The sequence below is a fragment of the Ceratotherium simum genome, chromosome 2, assembly GCF_057802395.1.
Source record: "Ceratotherium simum simum isolate JZ-2026a chromosome 2, ASM5780239v1, whole genome shotgun sequence".
Lineage (NCBI taxonomy): Eukaryota > Metazoa > Chordata > Mammalia > Perissodactyla > Rhinocerotidae > Ceratotherium > Ceratotherium simum.
The window spans coordinates 30,624,194-30,649,252 of record NC_141901.1 but is presented as its reverse complement, the minus strand read 5'-3'; the positions used below and the strand labels follow the sequence as shown (position 1 = coordinate 30,649,252).

The 25,059-nt window shown below is 44.5% G+C and overlaps 1 protein-coding gene across 1 annotated transcript; it reads left to right on the top strand.

Annotated features, from left to right (window-relative positions):
• Positions 1 to 22,385, top strand: MGST3 (microsomal glutathione S-transferase 3). Its single transcript, XM_004424847.3, has 6 exons — positions 1 to 103; positions 16,215 to 16,338; positions 17,563 to 17,636; positions 18,487 to 18,544; positions 20,773 to 20,845; positions 22,141 to 22,385. The coding sequence occupies exons 2-6, from the start codon at positions 16,222 to 16,224 to the stop codon at positions 22,275 to 22,277; spliced, it is 459 nt and encodes a 152-aa protein (XP_004424904.1). The 5' UTR covers positions 1 to 103; positions 16,215 to 16,221; the 3' UTR covers positions 22,278 to 22,385.
• Positions 22,386 to 25,059: the final 2,674 nt, after the last annotated feature.

The window sequence follows — 25,059 nt, the reverse complement described above, 5'->3', positions numbered from 1 at the left end:
GGCCTGCTCCGGGCCACGCCACGCCCATCCCGAGGCCAAGGGCGTAGCATCCGTACTTCGCTCCACGGCTGCGGTCTGCACCAGCCAAGCGAAGGTGATCCAGGTGAGTGCCGGCACCTGCGGGCAGCTGGGAGCGCCGGCCCTCGGGGGCACTTAAGCTCTTGCGCTGGGCATCGCCTGTATCTCTGCTATCTCGAGCTGAATAAGGACTCGCTCTCTCTCCTCCCTCTTGTCTGTAGATTTCTTTCTACCTTTCCAACCTCTTTGCCCTCCACTTGCCCTGCATCCTCTCCATGATGATGTGGGTTTGGAGCGACAAAGCCGGGCCAGCCTCGGTATCTGTAACTCAGGGTGATTCTCAAGGTCAACCCTTCCTCAGTTCCATCCTTTCTTCTCCTCCTCTCTCCAGGCTGTGCAGACCCGGGGCTCTTTCTTTCTGCCTCCTGGAGCCCACCCGACCTTGCCAACTGCAGCTCTGGTGCAGAGGATGGGCGGGCGGGGCACTGCGGGGCAGTTGGCTGTGCAGGCCTGATCGGTAACGCTGGTTTTTCAAGTGGCCTGCGAGCGCTGCGCCTGCTGCGGATGTGGGTGTGTTGCTAGGGATCTCCGGGGACAGTCTCCCAAGGAATTGTGTTTGTTTTCCTCCCGCCTCATAGAAACGTTTCCGTTTGTATTGGAACCTTTTTTTTTTTTTTTTTGCTGGGAAAGATTCGCCCTGAGCTAACATCTGTTGCCAATCTTCCTCTCTTCCCCCACCCCCCTCCCCAAAGCCTCGCTACATAGTTGTATATTTTAGTTGTAAGTCCGCTGCCATAGCATGGCTACTGACAGACGGATGGTGTGGTTCTGCGACGGGGAAGCGAACCCGGGGCGGGGAAGCGGAGCGTGCAGAACTTGAACCACTAGGCCATCAGGGCCGGCTCTGTCATGGAACCTTTAAGGGGGTCATTTCCTACCGCTGCCTTAGAGCAGGGAGACTCCACAGAGGAGGAGGCAGAATCGTCGTTTATGGTTCTGCCTTAGATTTCAGAGAATGTCCCTCCTTATCTGGGGTCACAGCAGGGAGCCCCAGGGCCACAGCGGTGGGGCAGCTGCAGCGCGGTAGAAGGGGCTGGAGACTCTTTGGTGAGTCATTCCCTGAAGTTGTGGCTTCACGGGTTTACCAGCTACATTGTAGCTTAGGGGCCCAGTCAGTGTGGGAAAGGAGATAAAGGGAAAGCAGACAGGAGGGTGGGTAGGAAAGGAGCAACGGGGTTGGGGCTTTAATTCCCTAACCAGAGCAAGGAAGTCCTGGAGGACGCACCCCTACTGCTCTGCAGGTGTATGGTTCGTTGAGAGTGCTGTGGACCTAGGCGTGGTCTTGCGGAATTTCCGCAGATTTTAGATTCCTCTGTGCGGGCAGCTGGAGCCAGGGCTTCTCTTGGGAAACCTGTAGATCACCGGGAGCCTGCAGTTTCTAGGAAACCTACAAGGTTATTGATCAGAGTTACAGACTATGTTTTAGTTCAATGAGAAAGTGTGCAAGAACTGCTAATTCATGCCTCCATACTTAATAGTGTGGCTTTTTCAAACTTTTAAATTTCAGTAATGAGAGCATAGTATCTGAATCAGGGGATCAAGAATGTCTGTTGTCACAGGAGTAATTTAATTGAGTTAAATAAAACTAACATCTAAAACTCAAACACCCCTGGGAAGACGTTCTGTTAAGCTTCCCTCCTGACACAATGTTACAGAAATAGAAAACTTTGTCAAGCAATTTTTTTTTTCCTGAACCAATGTTACTATATATAAAACAGATATACTAGTAGGGATACTGTGGCCAGCCATCAAAACTGCACTCCAGGGGCTTCCTTGGATTCAAGAACAAAACTGGAGAAGGGCCACCTTCCTCCTTATTTAGACTTCCTCTTGCTGGCCTAGAGTTCTGAGGCGACACTCATGAAATGGAACCTCCTAGCCTGGAGGATAGCAAAGAGACTGAACAAAAGAAGGACTTTTACCCCATTATCCAGAGAAATGCTGAAAAACCCCTGGAGCAATCTGGAATGGAGTGAGTGACAAATCAATCTGTCAAAAAGTGATTTAATGCCTACTGCACAGTTAGCTGTATTTAAATATATTGTTCCCTATACTTATATTTAAATATTCGGATCTATATTCAGAAAACCCTTGCCAACCACAATTGTCCATGAACCATTGAGCATTTTTCAAACAATGTTTGTTTAAAAGAATATACTACTACAGTTTATGTAACTGAATAGAGTAATACTACTTGTGAGTATACCATCCTCCTGGAAAAGGAAAATTTAGCAAATATCAGGTAGGTTACTGCTACGTAAGATAGAATTCCTGAGTTTCCTTCGCTGTCTCTTATAGTGTCTACCTACCTATCTGTCTTTGTGGGGAGAAAAGCAGCAATGAGGAGCTGAGACAATTGTACTACCTTCCAAATACATTTGCAAATGCCTTTAAGAATTTCAGCATTTGGAATCAGAGGTCCCCCTGTTACCCTCTGAGTTCTTTCTAGAGTTGAGCTGTTCAATAACTAGAACTTGGGTTCTAATATTTGGTGCCTTAGTTCACTCGTTTTTTAATAAGTGATATTTTATTTCTACAGCCTAAGAAATGTGAATGATTGCAGCACAGCTTCATTCTAAGTATAGACAGGCATGAAGAGTTAGACCCCTGTTTCAGGCAGGAGCCAGCAGCCTGGGCGGTTCCTTTGTTCAGAATGGCTGGTACCCTAGTTGGGACTCAGCAGCTGCTAAGAATTAATACCATCTGCCCACATTTCTTGTGATGGAAAATCCGAGTGGTGTCAGTGTGACTCATTCAAGATTTTTTTTTTCCCTCTTCTGGAAGTTAGGGCTTAGTTTCCCTATGACCCTCGGTTCCTAACTACTGCCAATTAAGGGACAGGTTATGTGGAAATCATGATATGAAAATGAAGCGCCAATTTCTGTGTTGCTTTGCTCCTTGCAAACCTGTATACCTGAGACATTGGAAGACGTTTTTTCCTTCCTGTAATCTCTTCTCTTTTGTCATACTGCAGTGCTGATAGTCATTAAAAAAAAAAAAATTTCTTTTTGGACCTTTTCCAAGTTTTTTTTCTTCCAATTAGAAAGATCTCAGGCTTTGATCAGCTACAGACTTAGAGTTAATTATTAGCTTTCTGTTCTTGTTAATGTATTTTATGCTCAGGAGAGGCTCTGGGGAGGTGGAAAAGTTTCAAAAGAGGTCAGGTGTGGTTGACTTGCTCTCCAACCTCATTGAGACATAATTTAGCCAACGGTTGAGAGCGTAGACTCTGGAGCCAGACTGCCTGGCTGTGTGTGAATCCAGGCTTTCTATCTGATAGCTCTGTGACCTTGGAAAGATTACTTAACCTCTCTGATCCTCAGTTTCATCATCTGCAAAATGGAAGTAATATAGGGATCCTGTGAGGATTTAAATGAGTTAATATTGGCAATAGTAAATAATATATGTACTAATAACGGATATTATCAATAATAATTGATTTCTCCTACCACTCTTCCTCTAGTCTATATCACTACCCTTCAGACATACTGGTCTCCTTTCTCTTCTTTATATAAGTGAAGCTCTTTCCTGTCTCCATGCCTGTGTACTTGCTGCTTTCTCTACCTGTGTTCTCTCTCACGTCACTGTTCATGTCCTTCAGAGCCCTTATCTCAGTCTGTTACCTTGCTGGTTCATGGTTCTCCCATGTGGTCTCCCTCCATTTGACCATGTATTCTAGAGGGTCAGGCCCTTTCTTCTCAGTGTTGTTTTTTTTTTTAAATAATTTTTATTTATTTATTCTTTTCCCCCAAAGCCCCAGTAGATAGTTGTATGTCATAGCTGCACATCCTTCTAGTTGCTGTATGTGGGACGCGGCCTCAGTATGGCTGGAGAAGCGGTGCGTCGGTGCGCGCCCAGGATCCGAACCCGGGCCGCCAGCAGCAGAGCGTGCACACTTAACCGCTAAGCCACGGGCCGGCCCGCTTCTCAGTCTTGATCACCACTGTAGCCCTGCACCTCACGTAGTGCGTGGCATTTAGCAGGGGATAAATCAGGCAAGGTGTCATTCTGAGGCAATACTGAAGGAGGTGATAGGTGTGGACTTAAGGCAAGCATTCCATTGAGGTAAAATGGTTTCTCCTGCGTTGATGGCATCAGATCAGCTCCATTTAATGAGTTGTTATGAGACTGTCATTTTCTTCTGTGTCCCGTGGCTTCTCCCCCTTCTCTCCTCTGCCCTCTGGGGTTGGTGCCTTCAGACCATGGGAAATATCCTGCGGCCTGTCCCTGGGATCACATCTCCTGGGAGGCTCAGCTCCAGATGGTCCAGCATGGCCCAAGGCTTCTGGGTGAGGTGTCAACACATAAGGAACTCTCGTCCATAGAGCCTTTTGTATCATGAATCTGTTTGGGCAAGTTTGCCGTCACACCAGCAGGGGAACCTAGGGTTTGTTCTGTCTTGTTATAAATCTACTATTCTTAGATGACTGAAGAGCTGAATTACCAGTATTTCCCAGAGGAGATTCAGTTTCCTTCAGCCGTGTGTGTTTAGTGCCTTTTCACCCGTGAGTCAGACTCCAGAGAAGAAGAGAAGAGGTAGTTTGCTTATTTGGCCTTAACCGAGTTGATTTGTGTCAGGGCGGGCTGGTCCCACGTAACCCACTCAAGCATCATGCTGATCCTTCCTGCCCTGCTCCCAGCCAGCATGGTAATTTATTAATTGTTTTCAGCACTGATGGTTCACCAAAGCATTGGAATTAAAATATGTGGGAACTTGACTATTTTATACGACCAAGCTGTGGCTATTTAACTATAAAGCTGAATATATTTGGATTATAACACGTTTATCTCTTAAAGGGGCAGATCGTCCATCCTCCTAACTTACAGTTAGCCTCCACTTTCCCAGTGTTCTTCCAGCAACATTGATGAGGAATTGAAGAATATGAGGTACTAGGAAAGATCCACTTTATGACCTGCCTCTGCTGTTTGTCTCTCTTGAGTTAATAACCAAGTCCTGGATAAATAATGGTATGCCTGTTCAACTAACTTTTCATTATTAGCCCTTGGAGAAATATCTACTGAACATGCAAAGCAATTGTGGGGAATAGTTATTCTTCCTTACCTGGGTTATTATTCTTTCTCTTAAATGTCTGTATTCTCTTTTTTAAATCTAGCTGTTGTTTGAAACTTTGACACTCAAACAGATTTTATCATCTGTTTAATGTAGAAGTGACCAGAACTGGCATTTTGAAAATGTAGGACAGGACCCAAAAAAATCCTGTGATTCTTCTTTTTTTCTTTCTCATTATGGAAACAGGGAATTAGTTTTGTGCTGCTTTCCTCCAGGTTCTTAAATTTCTCCATTGAGCTTTATATGGGCTCAGGAGGGTCAGCTGCCCTGCCTGGAGATAATTTTGAAGACTGCTCCTTTGTAGAAAATCTGGAGGCAGAAATGAGGCTGGGCAGCTACCTGGGGGTGCTTTAAGCAGGCTAAGGAAGCCCCCGGCACAATCTCAGAGCTTTCTCAACTACCTCCCAGTGTTGGGAACTCACAGAAGTCCATTTGATATAATCAAATCAGCCCTTTAAGTTACCATCCTTGTTACTCTCATGTACATTTACATGAGAGTAACATCCGTGTTACTCTCATGAAAATACTGGTTTTTGCCATGCAAAATAAGGGACCGTATATAAGGAAGATTGGATTAACAGCACAGGCAGCCAAACAAGGAATTTAATGAAACGGTAGGAAATGGCTCCAAGTCGATCTGTGAGTGCTTTATCATTGTCCCATTCCTGGATGCATAAATAAAGACGCCGCTGAGAAATTGCAGTACAATTTGAGGAAAACAATCTTGCAAATGGAAGTAGGGGTTACCATTGCCCAGGCTTGCTTTTATTTGTTTGAGGGCGAAGAGAGAGCTGAAGGGTGAAATCCTCTCTCCCTTAAAAAAGCTAATCGATTTTAATTTAGTAAAAGATAAATTGTCGTAACTTCATGGCTCAGAAGTAATAAATTATTTGAGGCAAGTGCCCGAATCCATAAAGCCTGCCTTTTGTTCCATTTGTGCAATGTTGATTGTGCCCCAGGGAATTTCTGTTGGCAGCCAAGAGGGACTTGAGTAAATAGTGAAGGAGATCTTTACCCTGGGAGTATTCTGTTGAATGTAGTTCAGGAAGTTTTCTGGGTAATCTTGTATAACTGGAGGAACCCTGCCCCAGTGAGATAAAGTAAGTGGTGGCAGAAGCAGGAATTGGAGGAAAGGTTAAGTGAAATGTATGCACTGGAGTAGTTATGTTTCCAGGAGAATCTGTCAGTAAAATCCCTAGAGTACCTGAGCCAAATATCATAATGACACTCCATGTTGCTAATTCAGGCTCTGGAATGGAACCTATCTTCCAGGGTGAGACCACCACTGCCTCTTTTAAGTCCAAGCTTGATCACTCCTAAAGTGAGACTTCGCAGAGGTGCCTTGAAGCTTTCTTAAAATCCACCGAGTGTCTACTTACTGGCTGCACTGAAGAGTTGTTTCCTCAAGTCCTGTTCCATCCTCCCATACTGTCCCACAGACCTCGAGGCCCCTGCTGGTGACCAGGGCATCATTGTTCTCTGAAGTCCTCCTAGAAACCCACCGTGGCCTGGGGCTTTTTCCTGCCCCCATGTCCCATACCCCACATGCTTCAAAATACTTTTCCTAGTTTTCTTCCCCCAACCTGATATGTCCTCAAAAAATCACGTTTGGCTAGTAATAAATACTTTGATTAAAAAAGTTACAAATAGAAGTGCTGCTGTTTAAAAATATATGTTATAGAAATAATTCGGTTTCTAAAGTATTTTCAAAGGGGCCATCTATAAAAAACCCACAGCTAACATCATATTTAATGACGAAAGACTGAATGTTTCCCCCCTAAGATGGGGAACAAGGCAAGGATTTTTGCTCTTGCCACTTCTACTCAACATTGTATTGGCTCTAGCCAGGGTGATCAAGCAAGAAAAAGAAATAAAAGGCATCACATTGGAAAGGAAGAAATAAACTGTCTTTCTTTGCAGATGACATGATCCTGTGTGTAAAGTATTCCAAAGGTCTTGGACCCAGCTCTACCCTCACCTCAGCTCTTGTGCCCCACCTCTGTTCCTCTACCCCTGCTCTTGGAGTAGAAGCTGGAGTGTAGCTACTGTACTGCTCCCAAGCGGGAGCTTTGTGGAGGTGTTTCTCCTCATTGCTCCCAATGCTGGGGATGGAGTAATCTAACCGCTGGGTGAGGGGCTAACCCAACAGAGTGGTGTAGTAGTGAAGAGCATGGACATGGGTGTCCATCTGCCTGCTTTCAGATGCCAGCTCTGCACTCACCAGCTGTGGGGCCTTAGACAACTTACTGAACTCCTTTTTTGCCTCAGTTTCCTCATCTGTAAAATGGGGATGATAATAGTAACTGCCCCATAGGATTATTGTGGGCATTGAGCATTATTTATGTAAACTCTAAGACATGCCTGACATATGAGAAGCACTCTGTATGTACTAGGTCTTATATCAGGTGTTCCATATGTAGTGGTGATATTATTTCCCATTTTGCTATTTCTGCCAGATGGGATGAAAAATTCCATGAGCACTTAGTTGAAGGTCACATTGGATCCTTAAGTAGGCCTTTCATTTGAAGTCACATTGCTGATTGTTCAGAATTTGAGGAACACTTGATATTGGAAATGATCATCTCAAGAGTTCACCCTGTTGCGTAATGAGCATCACTTTTGAAGGAGGAAAAGCCTTATATTCTGACTCATTTGATTGGTGGGAAAATCTGATTTGGTGAGTGACCGTGACCATGAAGAGAGATCTGGGAATCCAGTGGCTGTCACAGGTTAGGCTCACAAGCTAAAGTTTCAGAAGATACTGAGCTATCTTACCTACCTGTTTTGTTTTGTTTTGTTTGAGCCCTCTGTTAAAGCTGAAGGAAGAAACCGGTCTCCTGGTCGGCACACCCTCTGTGTGTAATTGTGAAGGGCTTAGCCGGAGCCGGTTCTGCACAACAGCCTCCTCTCTCATCAGCCTCCTCGTGTTTTTGGGGTGCTACAGGAGAAGGGGCTCCTCGGGAGCTTCTAAGGATATTGGTAGAATGTGGATCGCCAAGACAAAACTATGACTGTGGTTTTTAGATGGGATAAAATCAACACCCCCTGAAGATTTTCTTTTTGCCTGGAACTGTGGTTCTTAAAATGCAGTCCCTGACCCAGCATCATCAGCATCACCTAGGAACTTGTTAGAAATGCAAATTCTGGGCCAGCCCCGTGGCTTAGCGGTTCAGTGTGCGCGCTCCGCTACTGGCGGCCCAGGTTCGGAACCCCGGGCGCGCACTGACGCACCGCTTCTCCGGCCATGCTGAGGCCGCGTCCCACATACAGCAACTAGAAGGAGGAGCAACTATGATGTAACAACTACTGGGGCTTTGGGGGGGAAAAAAAGGAGGAGGATTGGCAATAGATGTTAGCTCAGAGGCGGTCTTCCTCAGCGAAAAAAAGAAGAGGAGGATTAGCATGGATGTTAGTTAGCTCAGGGTTGATCTTCCTCACAAAAAAAAAAAAATGCAAATTCTCAGGCCCCACTTAAGACCCACTGGATCAGAAATTCTCAGGGGGTAGGGTGTGTTTTAACAAATACTCCTGGTAATTTTGGTGCTGCTGATGTTTGAGAACCGGTGACCTAGAACATAGAACAGCAGCACTCAACTGAGCTTCTGTCTTCATCAAGTTACTATAACAAATATAAGTAGGAGACATGTTCTCTGTCCCCAAAGAGCATGCAGCCCATTTGGAGATTCATACTACTATTTCATTAATCAGAGTTCAAGTGCATATTATGAAAGCTAACTGATCAGTGTGAAACAAGTGTGCAAACATTCAAAGGCAGAGCCTGTGGCCCGTGTGGATTTAGTCAGGACTAAAGGCTCCAGGGAGGAAGGGGTAGGACTTACACTGGGCCATCCTGGCAGGCTGGGACAATGTGAGCACAGTTAGGAAGTAGGACTGCCTGACACACATTAACTCACAGCCCACTTATTTCTTAACCCTCAACACATGGGCTTCTACCTTCTACCATTCTCCAAAACCTGGCTGTCAGAGGGTCCCCCTCACCAAAGCCAAGAGCATATTCTTAGTCTGATCATGCATCTTGGCAAAGGTGTCCACTTCTTCCTTTTCAGAACTCTTTCTTCCTTACATTAGGGTCTGGACTGCTCCTGGTCCCTTCATACCTTGTAAGCTCTTTCCATGTATAAGAGTTGAATGCACACAGAGGGCTTTCTTGGTTAGTGATGGTGCACATTTGCTTGGTCACACACCTTTCCCTTTGGGAGTGATGCTGCTTCTGCTAACACTTAACCACACCTTTTCCTCCTCTCTGCCTCTCATCTTAGTGCCTGGAGGGAGAAGCAGGAAGTGTTGACTATATTGCCTGTATAGTCCCTCTTGTAATCTGGATCTGTCCTCTCTAACCTTATCTCCTACTGTTCCCACCATTTGCTGTGGTCCAGCCACACAGACTGCCTTTCTGTCCCTGGAATGTACCAGGCTTTTCCTCACCTAGAGCCTTTGCACTTGCTGTTCCCTCTGATTTGAATGTTCTTTTCCCCAGAGTGTTGTGTGGCTGTTTCTTCCACATTCATGTGTCATTGCAAATGTTGCCGCAGCAAAGAGACCTTCCCAGGTGCTCCTGCTAGAGTAGCCCCCACCCTTTCCCCCTACACCATTCCTGGTCTGTCCTCCAGAACAGTTAACATTCTCTCAGGTGGATTTTTGTTTGCAGGGTTGATGTCAGTCTTCTGTCATCATGAGAATGTCAGCACCTTGAGGGCAGGGACCTCATCTTGTTCACTGCTGTATCCCACCCCACTCCCCCACCTCAGCAGTGCCTGGCAGATAGTAAGCACTTTATATATTGTGGTCAAATAAATGGATTAAGTGTTCTTAGACTCATTATGCTAGCCAAGCAAAGAAACTAACTCCCTTTGGAAAACTCCCAGCCTTTTGCCAAATTTGAATCTGTTTTAAGCAGTATCAGAACTAATTTCTAAGTCAGAGCACATTATTGATTTGTAGAAAAATTAATATCTCCTTATTTAGGAAGTATTACAGATGTGGACACATATGTACACTTACCAGTATTTACAATATGTCTTTGTATTTGGACCAACATTTATGAAGTATTCATCAGATGTTTGTCTGATTTATCTCATTGAATTCCTCAAACATCCTGTGAAGTAAGTAGTTCGTTATTTTCCCCATTTCATAGAGACATTAGACAGTACTCCCAGGCTCGCAGAGGCAGTGTGTGAACACAGGTCTCTCTGACTCCAGAATTCCCGCCATCTGTACTTGCATGGATTTTCCCATAGGAAAAGACGAATCATAAAATAGTACTCAGTTCTGCTAGGAGTAAAAACATTTCCAAAAGGATCTCTCTTCTCAAATAAGTGACAAGGATTTTCTAATAAAAAAGAAAAGCTAGTTTCTTTTGAACCTTCAATTTAATGTTCTCTCAACTGAACTTCTTTGACTCAAGACTGCCAGGAAACAGTTAAGTAGGAGCATATACCTGTACAATTTCCTAATAAGGGAGGAGAGAACAGAAACACTTGTGTCCTGTTTCTGCCTTCCTTAACCCACTTAGTTTCATTTTTGTGGGACTTTTTTTGTACCCAGTTTCTGATCATTGCCATGAAGGGAAAAATCTGGAATTGGGTATCTGTTTACTTATTTGCCTGCTTCTCTCACTAGAACATGAGCTTCGCAAGGGCAGGGACCAAAGTCTGGGCTGTTCCCCTCTTCATCTCTGGCTGCGATGAGAGTTTGAATGACCGTAGTTTGCTGATTTCCACAGTCAGCACTAGAAACCTGCTTCCTCCTGAATAGTCCTGCTTTTCAGATAATATATTTTAACATGGATGGCTACTAAGAGTTCAGAAAAGGATGAGAATATATGTAGTTCTAAGCTTTCTTTGCCATTTTAAAATGCTAATTCTAAACTATTAGTTCTTAAATGTATTTCATTATCATTTATTCAAACATCCCCTTTTATAGTTGGATAGGGCAAAGATAGTTAACAGAACATTAACATACATAGTATTGCTTGATATATAACATTATCAGCTACTTACTATGTATCAGGCATCATGATGGGTGTTAATAGACAGTGCCTCCATTTAATCCTCACAATGACCGTAGGGGTAGGGTAGGTGCCATTGTTGGCTCCATTTAACAGATGCGGAAACTGAAAGACATTGAGTAATTTTCTCAAGGACACGCAGCTAGGAAGTATGAGAACGAGGTATGGAACTCAGACAATTCAATTCCAAACTGTACTCTTAACTGCAGAGCTGTCTCAGGTCCTGCACATAGTGATAAGTGTCAGGGTTCCCACTAGCAGTCAGGTCTGATTCTTTGGTCCCATCCCTACATACTGCCTGTTCCTGTCTTCTCAATTGCTCATCATTGTCAGGCCACTTTTTACGTAACTTTTTTTGATATGTATTTTCTCATTTTGGAAATTATAGAAAAGTACAAAGGAAAATCTATGATTCAGCCATCTAGAAATAACTATGCTTATGATTTTCATATTTTCTTCTTTAATTTTTTTCTCTTATTGAGAAAACTAAGATGATACTGCATATACACTTTTTGTTTTCTTTTTTCTTCACCTAACATGCTATATATTACGCTTGTTTCAACATCTTTACCTTTTATACACGTCATTTTTAATGGTTACATAGTATTCTATTTTATGAGTATATAATTTACTTAATTAGTCCTCTTTGCTTGACATCTCTACCATTTCTGGTGTTGCTATTATAAATAGTGCTGAAGTGGATGTCTTTGAACCAAATCTGTTCGCATTTCTGATTATTACCTTAGGATAAATTCCGGGTAGAATTAATGAGCCAAAAAGTGTGAACAATGTAAAGAATATTACCTGTTCCCAGGCTGTTCTCCAGATGGTTCTATTTTACACTTCCCCCAGCAGTGTGTAATAGTGCCAACTAGGTACTTTTAAATATGTACCTAAGTAAATTTGTATTTATACAAATCATAAATTTTAATATCTACAGCTGGTATGTGACTAACCTTGAAAACTGCATGGTGATTAACAAATGTGTCATACAACAAAGTGAGTTGCAAAGTTATCTACACCTGTATTTGAAAAGTTCAGCTCTGAAAGGACAGTTGGAGTGTGTGCTGTATGTCTAGTACCATGTAGAAGACAAAATCTAGGGTAGAGTTCCTACCTGCAAAAACCTTATCTTGTTGGGTCAATAAAAGGGTTGCTGGTGACACAGAGCAGGTATGTAATCAGCAAAATTTGGTGTGCAGCCTGAATGAGTGATCACGCCACAGAGAGGTTATGTGCCAGTTATCAGCTTCTCCAGCCTGTGCCCTAGAAACTGTCTGCTAGCTCCGGGGCTGGCACAGCCTCGACTGTGGCTGTGGCTGCCTGAGGTGCGGCCCCTGTGAACTGAGCTGCCTCCCTTTTCCAAGTGCATGAACCTGCACCCGAACCCACGAAGGCCCATCTCTAAGGGCTGGGAGCATCCATCTCTTTGCCGAGGATTCCTCAGAAAATAAGGTTTCAGCAAGTGACAGAGTCTGTTTTTGAACCCTGAGTGAATTAAGCTGATTCTTTCCTTAAAGGACAAGCCTTACCATTTTCAGTCCCTACTGGATTTATGTTTTCAGATCTGTATTCTGATCTCCTCTTTCTCAAGTAATCCCTACATCCAGTTGCTTCCATTGTTTCAATAGATACTTTTGAGGGAAGAAAAGGAAACTGAAGTTGGTTAGGCGCATACTTTATGCCAAGTACTGGGCCAGGTGACGAACATCATCTCAGTTGGAGGAGTCCTTCCTGAAAACCACCTGGACTTGCAGCTTGCTTCATTTATTCCACAGGTAGCTCTAAGCACGCTCTGTGCTTGACACGGAGGATGCCAGGCAAACACAGTCCCTCCCTCATGGGAGCTTAGCAGCTGATGTAATTGGCTGCTCTCTCTGCTTTCTCCCTGATCACACCAGCTAGGGAGTGCTGGCCGAGATGGTGTATGAAGCAGGACTCCTCAGCTGGTGGGAGTGCAAGGAGGTGTCAGGGAGGGCTGTCCAGGCTTTGTTCCTGCCCCTATGCAGGTGTATCCACCCTGCTCCTGCAGGGAGAGCCTCAGGGAGGGCAGGCACCCTCCCCCTGCCCCCAGAACTCTTGCTGATTGTGCAGTCCTTTGCAAACCACCAACTCCAGCGTCAGACTTTGATCCCCCTTACTGTAGCTTCTCTGCCCTTCACGGGCACTTATGCTTCCTGGCTCTGCTTGCCCCACCCAGATTCCTTTTCCCTCAGTAGTTATCACCTTAGCAAAGTGTGCGAGAGTGACTTTCACTAGATGTGAATGTCTAATGGGTTTAACTTCCCAGATTGCATTTATACTTTGGAAGAGGAGCTCAGTAGTAAGACCTAATTTCTAACAGTAGATTTTTGAGCAGTTGCTTTTGAGTGTTCGTTGCCTGCAATAGAAACATCTACTCAAGAGGCACTTCTTTGTCTTGCCACCTCGCCTCTCCTAGCCCAAGACCTTATCAGAAAAACAGAGGTCAATGACTAAGCCACCAAATTCTAATGTCTTACCTGGGCTAGTTGGAGTATTTGGGGAGGAATTCTAAAATCAGCTCTGGTCTTAGCTCTGCCTTCATCTAGCTGAAGTTAATCATTTCTTTATCTGTAAAATGGAGGTAATGGGATATTGTGAAGATTAGAAGTGCTGAAAAGTGCTGTTTAAGCACACGGTGGCCCCACGCTGCCAGGGAGCCGGCATCTGGTCCAAAAATGAGGGTTGGGAAGCAGACTCTCGACTTGCAAACTTTGACCTCAACCGAATATGCTTAATTCTATTGTCCTTAAGCAGGCAGCTGACAGAGTTAGACACAGCTTCATTGTAAATGGGCTGTTTGGCCCAAATGTGTTAAATTCCAAGGATATCAGGTAGGTTGGAAAGCTTAGTCATTTATTTTCAAAGATGTGTTCAAAATTCACTCGTTATTTTTGTTTTAATAACTACTACTGAAGCTTCCTCCCCGAGCTGATTTTCTAAACTTGGGAAATGGCTAACTCTAGAAGAGAATGAGGGCAGGGAAGTTTGGAGGGCAGCCAAAGACTCCTTGCTCTCTTGAGGCCTCACAAGATGGCCCGGGAGATGTTGCCCAGGAAATAATTCGGTGTTGAGTCATGGAGGTGGCCCTTTGCAGTGTAGCCCCCATCCCGGAGGAGGGGCAGGTGGACAAGCAGCTCAGGGTGGAGAATGTACAAGGGGAAAACTGGTGAGTATCCTTGTGAACCATGGTGGGGGAGGGGGGAGATTTTTAGGATTTTGGCCCCAAATGTTATTTTTCAGACCTAAGGAAAACTTTTACTTTTAAAGAACTGAGGGCTGGCCCTGTGGCTTAGCGGTTAAGTGCGCGCGCTCCGCTGCTGGCAGCCCGGGTTCGGATCCCGGGCGCGCACCGACGCACCGCTTCTCCGGCCATGCTGAGGCCGCGTCCCACATGCAGCAACTAGAAGGATGTGCAGCCATGACATACAACTATCTACTGGGGCTTTGGGGAGAAAATAAATAAATAAAATTGTTAAAGAACTGAGCTGCTTGCCCACCCCCAATTCCACACTGAGAAAGATGCTGTGATCCTGATGTCAGCCCAGCTCTAAATTTTCTCTAGAAAACAGGGATATGACCATCTTGTTGGGTTGTGTCTGAGGATGACTAGAAACCTTTTGGAGCAAGGTAACCCTCCCTGGCTTACAGGAGAGATTGCAGCTAGATAGTTATGAGGGATAGAAATTGTAAACTGAATGCAGAACACACACAGGAGCTGCTGGCCTGTGGAGTCCTTGCTCACGATGGGCCGGTGGCTTGGGCTCTCTTGAAGCATCGTCCTGCCATCCTCTCACCCTCCTTCTGTCTGATCAAGGCTCAGAGAGGTTGGAGGGGCAGCACTAATTTACCTTGAGATTATTAGGGCTTCCTCCCACCTGCCAAGGTTTCTTCTCCTTGATGCCCAGTCTGTTTCTTTCCTTCTCTCTTATTTCCTTCTTGGGCAGGACAAGAGCTAAAATGGCTGAAATTGCTCAACACTGAAAAATGCTGAGATCAGCTTTTTCTCCAAACATTTATTATGAAATTTTTCGGACATATAGAAAAGTTGAAAGAACTGTACATTGAACATCCATATAGCTACCACCTAGATTCTGTAATTAACATTTTTCTATATTGGTTTATATCATTTTTGATACATTTCAAAATAAGTTGCAGACATCAGAACAGGTCATGGGGCTTGTTTTGAACTGATGAGTTAATGAACAACCCGGGTCCCCAGGAACTGCCCAAAACTGTCTGTCTTGGCAGTGTGACAGGCTCAAGAGCCATGCCCTGCTTTCAGAGCACTAGAACTGGGCCTTTCCCAGCTGTGTATTCCTGCTGCTATACCAGCACACCCCCAGGGTCCAGGAAAGGCCCCAAGGTTCCTGCCCTCAGTGTCCCCCACATATAAAGTAGGAGAAGATGGGCACGGATGTTAGCCTGGGGCCAGTCTTCCTCAGCAAAAAGAGAAGGATTGGCAACAGATGTTAGCTCAGGGCTAATCTTCCTTATCAAAAAGAAAAAAACAAAACAAAACAGACATACAAACAAACAAAAAAAGCTTGGAATCATTGTGTACTTACTGTTTTATATCCTGTTTCTTTCTTTCTCCCTCTCTTTTTTTTTTGTAATTTAATATGTCCTTTAGCATTTTGCCACGTTAAATATTTTTTCAAAAATGTGGTTTTTAGTGGCTGTATCATTCTATAGCAATGACTACTGCAATGGGATAGATAAATCTCGTGAATATAATGTTGATCACAAGAACAGAACCCAGGCACAAAAGAGAACCTATGATATGATCGTGTGCTTTTTTGTGTGTATATCTCATACTTGAATAATTTTTAAATTCTGTTGTGTGATATTTAGTAATATCTCTAACTGCCTCTTAGACACATCAGATGTACTCACACCTCTTTTTCATCTGCAGGGAGACCTTTGCCGATAACAAAGCATTGTGCTCCTTCAGGCCTCCTATAGTGCAGTGCCCACAGTGCCGGGCGGCATCCTAATGTGTTCTTTCTTCCACAGAGCCAAGATGGCCGTCCTCTCTAAAGAATATGGTTTCGTGATTCTGACTGGTGCTGCCAGCTTCATCATGGTAACTCATCTAGCCATCAACGTGTCCAAGGCCCGTAAGAAGTACAAAGTGGAGGTGAGTGGGAACATAGCCCGTGCTTTTGTAGGCTTGTCCGGGGGCAAGAACTTGTTTTCAGTCGTGCAAGGAAAGGTGAGAAGCCAGTGGTCAGAGGTGACAGTTTCAAGACTGCACCCCTTAGAAATTCTGCCCCTTTCTGGCTGGAGGAAGGTAAGAAAATGGGCCCCCACTGGGGAGCAGTTTCCATCTTGTTTTACTTTGTCTCCTCTGTAGAAAGACCAGGGGTGCTGCGGTTAGAACAATGTGCTTTTGGCTGGAGCTATTTGCTAGGAAGAGTGTTATTTTCTAAAGAGGGTTAAATGGCAACAGTGTTTCCTGGTGTGCCACTTTGAAAATGATGTCTTAGGTGATTTTCCTGTTTCCCAAGTAGAAAATAAATACGTGATGCAGAGGTCAGCCTGGGCTTAGACATGACACGTAGGCAGAAGGTCTTTTAATGCTTCCTTGAGTGCTTGCTGATCTAGAAGGGATAATTACTGAAGTCGTCCCTGGTGAGCAATTTTAAATATCTATTTCTGTGTAGCAACTTATAATTAGGCTCCCTAATTAGAGCTTCTTTTAAAGTTTTCATACCTCATTTCTGTTTCTTTTGTTTTTTTGCTGAGGAAGATCTGCCCTAAGCTAACATCTGTGCCAGTCTTCCTCTGTTTTGTATGTGGGACACCACTACAGCAGCACCACTGATGAGTGGTGTAGGTCTGCACCCGGGAACTGAACCCAAGCCGCCAAAGCGGAGCACACCAAACTTAACCACTAGGCCACAGGGCTGGCCCCTAGTTTCTGTTTTTTTAATAGACACATCCATTAAAATTCTCATACACTCCATTTCTGTTCCCCCATGAAGGGAAATCTTAAAACGATGTGGTATTTGATGACCCTTGAGAAGGAGCTGTTTCCCTATGATATCTGTAATGCATCTGAAAGCCACCAGCGATGGCATAACATCAGTGAAAAGCACTGAGTTTGGCTCGAGCTGCCTCTATCCCCTGTGCAGCTACAGCTCAGACATACATTCTCATTACTGGATGTTAATAGAAATAGATTGAATCTGCCTCTGAGAATTGAGACCCTTGTCACTGCAAATATTTAAGCAGAAATTGATCATCTCACAAGGGTACAACAGAAGATGCTATGGGATCGATTACCTTTAAGGTTGATTTTAACTCTCAATAGTGAATGCTACTCTTCACCATTTGATCAACATGCATTTGGTTTTCACAGTATCCTACCATGTACAGCACGGACCCTGAAAATGGGCACCTCTTCAACTGCATTCAGCGAGCCCACCAGAACACGTGAGTGTCGGCCCTACTGGGCACCAGGGGCATCTTCGGGGATGGGATTCTTTTTTTTTTTGGTGAGGAAGATTAGCCCTGAACTAATATCTGTTGCCAATCCTCCTCTTTTTGCTGAGGAAGATTGGCCCTGGGCTAACATCTATGCCCATCTTCCTCTATTTTATATGTGGGACGCCTGCCACAGCATGGCTTGATAAGCGGTGCATATGTCCGTGCCCAGGATCCGAACCTGTGAACCCCAGGCCACTGAAGGGGAGTGTGTGGACTTAACCACTGTGCCATTGGGCCAGCTCCCTGAGGGGGTGGATTTCTGTCCAACACCTCAGCCTTTGGTTCTTTGTTTCTGACTAATCGCGATGATGACAATCATGGGTACGTTAAAAGTATCATAAAAAATATGTATGTGAAAAGATTGAATATTAAGCAAAATTAAGAGTTGTTAGAATGGTGGGATTCTGGATAATCTTTTCTCAGATGTCTTTAATGTTGCATTACCCTTCCACAATATGTGCAGCACGGCCCATCAAAATTGATACTGAGTCTCTCAGCCCTAGGGACGGAGAGGCTTTGAGCTCTGTAGGGAAATCAACTCTAATTCGCCAAGACCTTTCTCCTCGGTTGGTTAGATTTGAGGTCTTTTCGTCATTGTGTTCTGAGTTACCTCTAATCCCAAACAGAGCAAAAGAAGGTGGATCTTAGTGGCTGGGTCTTCCTCATCCAGTCAATGTTTATTTTTACTTTCAAGTTTACAACTTGGCGAATAAGAATATAAAGGGCTCTTCATTTTACATAGACATACTCAAATGGGGGCACTTTTTTTTAAAAAGTGTCTTTCTGTCTATTCCAGGTTGGAAGTGTATCCTCCCTTCTTATTTTTTCTAGCAGTTGGAGGTGTTTACCACCCGGTAAGTTTTTGCAGGGGAGTTTCATCTATTTGGCTTTAGTTCACTGAGCTATCAGAGAGGGAAGAAGGAAATGAACATTTAATAACATCTTCAATGTCTACTACCATGTGTTTCAAAGAATTTCATTCAGTTACTTCTTACAGAGTTCTTTAAAGTAGGTAGAATTTTCCTCCTTTCTTACAGATAGAGGGAAACCTCTTGGATACTATGTAATTTTCACAAGGTCAAATAGCTACAGATTAGAAGAATCAGAATTTGAACCCAGGGATGTCTAATTCTACAAGGTTCATGTCCATTAGGGTTTCCTTTGCCATATTCACTCATTCACGCAAAAAACATTTACTGGTCACCTGAGGTTACAACAGTAAACAAAACAGGCAGACCCCTGGTTTCAGGGAGCTGACTTTTAGTTGGGGTCACAGACAAAACCAACCTGAGTGCATTAGGTGGTACGTTAGAAGGCAATGCGTGCTACCGAGGGGAACAAGGCAGGGGAGGTAGGAAGGGAGTTCTAGAGCAGGGAGACACGTGTGAGTCGGAGGGTCAGGGAGGAGGGCCTTGCTGAGGAGGTGATAATACAGCAAAACTTAGAAGCTGAGGGAGCGGGTCTCCAGACATCTTCCAGGCAGAAGAGTGAGGGTGAGGCCTTGAGGCAGGAGCTGCCTGGTTGGTTTGGTGAACAGTGAGAAGGGCAGTGCAGCTTCAGTGGGAGCAGGAGCTGAGGGCAGAGCAGGAAGAGGACAGACCACTGGGCCGTGTAGGCCATTATAGCCCTTGTGGACCTAGATTCGGTCTATACTATACCTTATCTAAATAAAGCAAGTTTATCTAAATTTGATTAGTTGCCATTTGGGTCTTGCCTTGGACAGAAAGCATTTCCTTTTCAGGGGCCAAACTTTCCCTTAATTGAGTTCTGACCATGGGGCTGGCACTTCACATTTCTGCTTCTAAGCTTTTCATAAGCCTCTGGTCTGTACCTGAATGGCCTGTGCTTTTGTTATCAGCTGTCAGAATGGCACGTCTATAGTTCATGACCTTGAAGACTTGTATTTTTTCAAAGAAACATCTGCTGATCTCTTAGAGAAGGTATTTCTTTCTTGTGCCTCTAAAGAACCCCAATCCTAGCAAGTGACTAGACTAGCTGGTGTCTCTAGATTAGGCTTCACCTGCTGTCTCCCCCCCATCCTCTTTCCTGTCCCACTTCCCTAGATCCCATTCCTTGTGCTTAGTTCTTAAAAGTACTCTAAGAACCACCCTGAGGACAAACACGTAATATTGTTCCTAGGTTGATGGTAATCATGTAACGTTACAGTAAAGAATGGCCTGGCAGAGACTACAAAACATGTAGATAGTGACTTATGGACCTGGGGATTTTATTTTTGGTTGTTTCATGCACTGATATTTAACTTTACCCAAAATCAACTAAACAAGCAAACAAATATCCTAAGGTAGTAACCTTCCCCCGACTGATGCCACTACTAAGTTAGAAAGGCACTTGGGGACAGTGATGTGCAATGTTTCATGTTCTCACACACCCTCTTTCTTTATTCTTCTCCCCTGACTCCTTTTGACCAAATGGGTTACCCAGGATGACACCCAAATAGAAGGATTTTTCATCTTGCATAAGTTGTTACTCTCTCTTCTCAAGGGTGTTGGGAACGGGGAGACTTCCCCTCAAGAAGGCATATTCTGGGGTTCAAAACATGACACTCTGTGCCCACTTTTTCTAGTGGAGCCCCACACCTGTGTGCGGGCCGCAGCACAGCCTGCTCAGAGCCCCTTCCCGTGGGGAACCTCACTGAGACAACGCAGCACACAGCAGCAGGAGTTCACAGTCCGTCTCCTGTTCAGAGGCCCATTGAGACAACACGGCTTCTCCTCTAGTCTTAACTCTTCTCGCTTACCCTTCCACCCCCAGGCCTGCCTCTCCTTCTCTTGTGTAGCACGTTGAGTTCCCCAGGGGAAGCTGGGAGGTTCCTTCCCTCCCACCTAGGAGAAAGCCAGCACTCACCTTCCAGGTTAATGAGCAGTTCATAAAGACTCACAGATCTTTAATTTTCCAGACTGAAACAAATAACTTAATTCTACCCTAACTTTGGTGAGGAGTATTATACCATATCCATGAAATTAGTAACTTTTTGTTAAAACATTGGGTAATCAACCCTAGATGTTCATAAAGATTTGCCTGTTTCTTTAATGCAAATACTAACCTAGCCCTTTTATTTTAGCGTATAGTTTCTGGCTTGGGCTGGGCCTGGATTATTGGACGAGTTCTTTATGCTTACGGCTATTACACAGGAGGTAAGTGCATGTTGACATCTGCCAAGGAAACAGATTTAAAATCTGATGCTACTATATTTTTCTTCTTAGCAGGGCTTTAAGAAAAGGGGAAGTAACTTGATATTTAGGTGAAAGGTCTGTTGTCTTCTTTCTCTTTACTAACCTTTGAATAGTAACAAAACTTACTTATTTGTTTTGGTGAGGAAGATTCGCTCTGAGCTAACATCTGTTGCCCATCTTCCTCTTTTTTTGCTTGAGGAAGATTAGCCCTGAGCTAACATCTGTGCCAGTCTTCCTCTATTTTGTATGTGGGTTGCCGCCACATAATGGCTTGATGAGCGGTGTGTAGGTCCTCACCCAAGATCCAAATCCTCAAACCTGGGCCACTGAAGCGGAGCACACCAGACTTAACCACTACGCCATGGGGCCAGCTCCAACAAAACTTATTTATTTATTTTTTTTGTGAGGGAGATCAGCCCTGAGCTAACATCCATGCTAATCCTCCTCTTTTTGCTGAGGAAGACTGGCGCTGAGCTAACATCTATTGCCAATCCTCCTCCTCTTCTTTCCCCTTTTCTCCCCAAAGCCCCAGTAGATAGTTGTATGTCATAGTTGCACATCCTTCTAGTTACTGTATATGGGACTCGGCCTCAGCATGGCCGGAGAAGCAGTGCATCGGTGCGCACCCGGGATCCGAACCCGGGCCGCCAGTAGCGGAGCTCGCGCACTCAACCACTAAGCCAGGGGGCCGGCCCCAAAACTTATCTTTATTGAGCATTTTCTTTGTGTCAGTTGCTGTTCTAAGAACTCTGCACATGCTCTTCCACCGTACAACAATCCTATGATAATAGATAATATTATCCTATTTTATAGATGAGGAAACTGAGGCTTAGAAAGATTAGGGCTCCAGGTCACAGAGCTACTAAGTGTAAACTATGAGCCAGGATTCAAACCTGGGCAGTCTGACTCTGGAGCCCCTGCTCCTAACGCCACTATAAATAGTGGGCCCGAGAGAGAAGGGGGAAAAAGACATTTGGGGGCTGTACTTACTTCTTTGAAGAGAAAGAAACACTCCCAAACGTCCTGGAGCAAAATTGCTTTAATTATTACCCTATAATTTTTTTAAGGTCCAAGCAATGCTGTGACACATTACTTTGCATGCAGTATCTGACATACTGACAGCTTTAGGCTAAAGAGTTGGTTGACCTCTTAAGACGAGATAAGGACCCCATGCCTTGATAGAATGGCTCATGGATGTTGAAAGCATTGTCATTCTGGAACATCCCAGGTAACTTCTGTTTTTTCTTCTTTTTCAGAACCCAGAAAGCGGGCTCGGGGAGCCCTGAGTTTCATTGCCCTCATTGGCCTGATGGGCACCACTGTGTTCTCTGGCTTCCAGCATCTTGGTTGGGTTAATCCTGGCTTGGGCCAAGGGTCCAAAAGCTGCCATTAAAAAATGATAGGATATTTAAAAACTCTCATTCATTTTGAGTGACTTACTTTTATTTCCAGTTATATTTTTTTTCTAGATATAATAAAAACTTATCTGGCATCAGCCTCATACCTAACCCTGACTCTATCACTTCTTTCTTTTTGAGTCTTTATCTAAAATAAGTAGCCTGTTTCTACTAAATGAGAGAGGAGCCACGGTAGAGAGCACCCCTCCTCACCCTGCCAGCAGATGCTTACTTAGTATGTGAAGCTGGGAAAATTAATTCTAATTGTGGTACTATGTTCATAGTCATGCCACAGCGGTGAAAAAATGGGACTCAAAGAAGGAAAGTCTTTTAGCTCTAGTTAGGATATAAGATTATCTTATCACTTGCTACTAATATGTAGGATGACAATAAGGATTTTTAAAAATCTCTTGAAAATTGCTTTTATTGCTTACAAACTGAAGTTATAGACTCAATTTAAGATTATGAAACCTAATAGAGATGAATGTAACTTTCTACATTTGGATACAAAATCTGATTGCATAGGTACAAATGGGGAACGACGCCTTAGCCACCAACTATGGAAGACTGACAAGGTTTTAGTTGACCTGGAGAACAATGCGAAGCAGTAGAATGAGATGGCTGCTCCAACAGTGACTGTGACCATAAATGACACTGACAGAAATATGTCAGGACCTGTGCTGTCCAGCACAGGAGCCACTAGCCACTGGTGGCTATATACATTTAAGTTAATAAAATTTAAATAAAACAACAGAAAAACATCGGTGCTTTAGTTGCTCTGGTCACATTTCAAGTGCTCAGTAGCCTATGAGGACTGAGGAGATTTGAACCCAGGCCTGACTCTAAAATCCATGCTTTTGGGGCCGGCCCGGTGGCGCAAGCAGTTAAGTGCGCACGCTCCGCTGTGGCAGCCCGGGGTTCGCTGGTTCGGATCCCGGGCGCGCACCGACGTACCGCTTGGCAAGCCATGCTGTGGCGGTGTCCCATATAAAGTGGAGGAAGATGGGCATGGATGTTAGCCCACGGCCAGTCTTCCTCAGCAAAAAGAGGAGGATTGGCAGATGTTAGCTCAGGGCCGATCTTCCTCACAAAAAAATAAATAAATAAATAAATAAAATCCATGCTTTCTCCATTGTCTTCCTGTGCCACTTAGACAACTTGAGTTATTTATGGATAGAATATTCTGGCCGGCCACTAAGATGGTCAGCCTTGGCCAGATGACCACCAGGAGCCCTCGGGGCATTTCATGAGGAGGTTGGACTGGATCAGTATAAACCCCAGTGTTAGTTTGTGAGATTTTCACCAGTGTAGAGAAAAATAAGGCCTCTTTTCATAAAACTTTAATTTACATTAAAATGTCCCCTTATGAAATGATGGTGATGATGAACATTAGGGTTTTTTGTGGTCCTGACTTGAAACAATAACAAACATAATTAAGAATTTGTAATAAGCTAGGGTTGTGGTTTGGGGGTGTTTGATAGGAAATGCACCCAGGGAAATAAGCCCTTGTGAAGGTCTCGTTTCTCGTCTACAGAGCACAGGCATCAGTGAAGCGAGGCAGGGGACCTGGAGACAAAGCTGGGTTTTCACCTTTGTTTGAAGTCTTAACGGGGTGTGCTTTTCAAAGTCTTGTGACCCATCGTCGTCATTTTCCTATTAGAATGGGCTCAAATGAAGTTTTATAAGGAACTCAACACATAAAAGGGCTCTGTGACAGAAGTGGGGAACCGGGAGCTCTGCCACTGCATCTCCCTGGGGCCCCCACTCACGGCACTGCCAGGTCACTGAGGGCTCGGTGGGATCCAGTGTGAGATCGCTGCTGTAGAGAATAACCCTGTCTGGCAAGCTAGTTTCTGCTCAATTCCCTTGTCTCATGAAAAGAAGATTGGCATTAAGTACTGCTACCAATCACTGCTAATCGGGCAGTGTACATTCCCAAGAGTCGGTTTATTTCTATAGAAAAACACATCCTGAGTTGTGCTATAGATGGAAATGAGAGCACCATCCCACTCTACAATTGCTCCACACGGTACCTCGGTATCCCCACCCCCTGCAGGTCGTTGCGTGCCCTGGGCAAGTTTACTCCCCTCCCTAAGCCTCAGCTTGCCCAGCTGTAAGTTGGGGACAGTGATAACACTTACTGGATAAAGTTCTTGAGGATCAATGACAGTGCACACCCAGGAGCAGCACCACGCTCCCGTGGCCAAGTGCCAGCTCAGGTTCCAGCACACGGTGTGGTACGCAGCGCGGGAGCCGCCTGCTGGTGACACTTCATTCATCAAAGGTCAGCAACCAGGTTACCTTCTTATGTTCTCAGGACCCCCGAATCTGCCCCGCTTCCCTTTTCCTCCCTGATAGCACTTGCCTCCAAAGATGCTCTCCTAACCCAACAGAAACTGCAGTCTCTCAGTTCCTTCCCTCTTAAGCAGCATTGTCCAAGAGGACTTTCTGACGTGATGGAAATATTCTACATCTCTATTGTCCAATATAGTAACCACTCCCCATGTGTGGCATGGAGTAATTGGAATGTGGCTAGAGCAGCTAACGAGTGGAATTTTTATTTAATGTACATTTACGTAGCTACCTGTGGCTAGTGGCTACTGTACTTGGAAAGCACATCTCTAAACCAGTGGTTCTCAGCCTCAGCAGCCTTTTAAGTTCACCCAAGTGGGACCTTTTAAGAATCCAGAAGGCCAGGCCACCCCCCACATCAACTAAATTAGAAGCTCAGATTTTTAAAGCTCTCTGGGTAATTCTTTTTTTTTTTTGTGAGGAGAT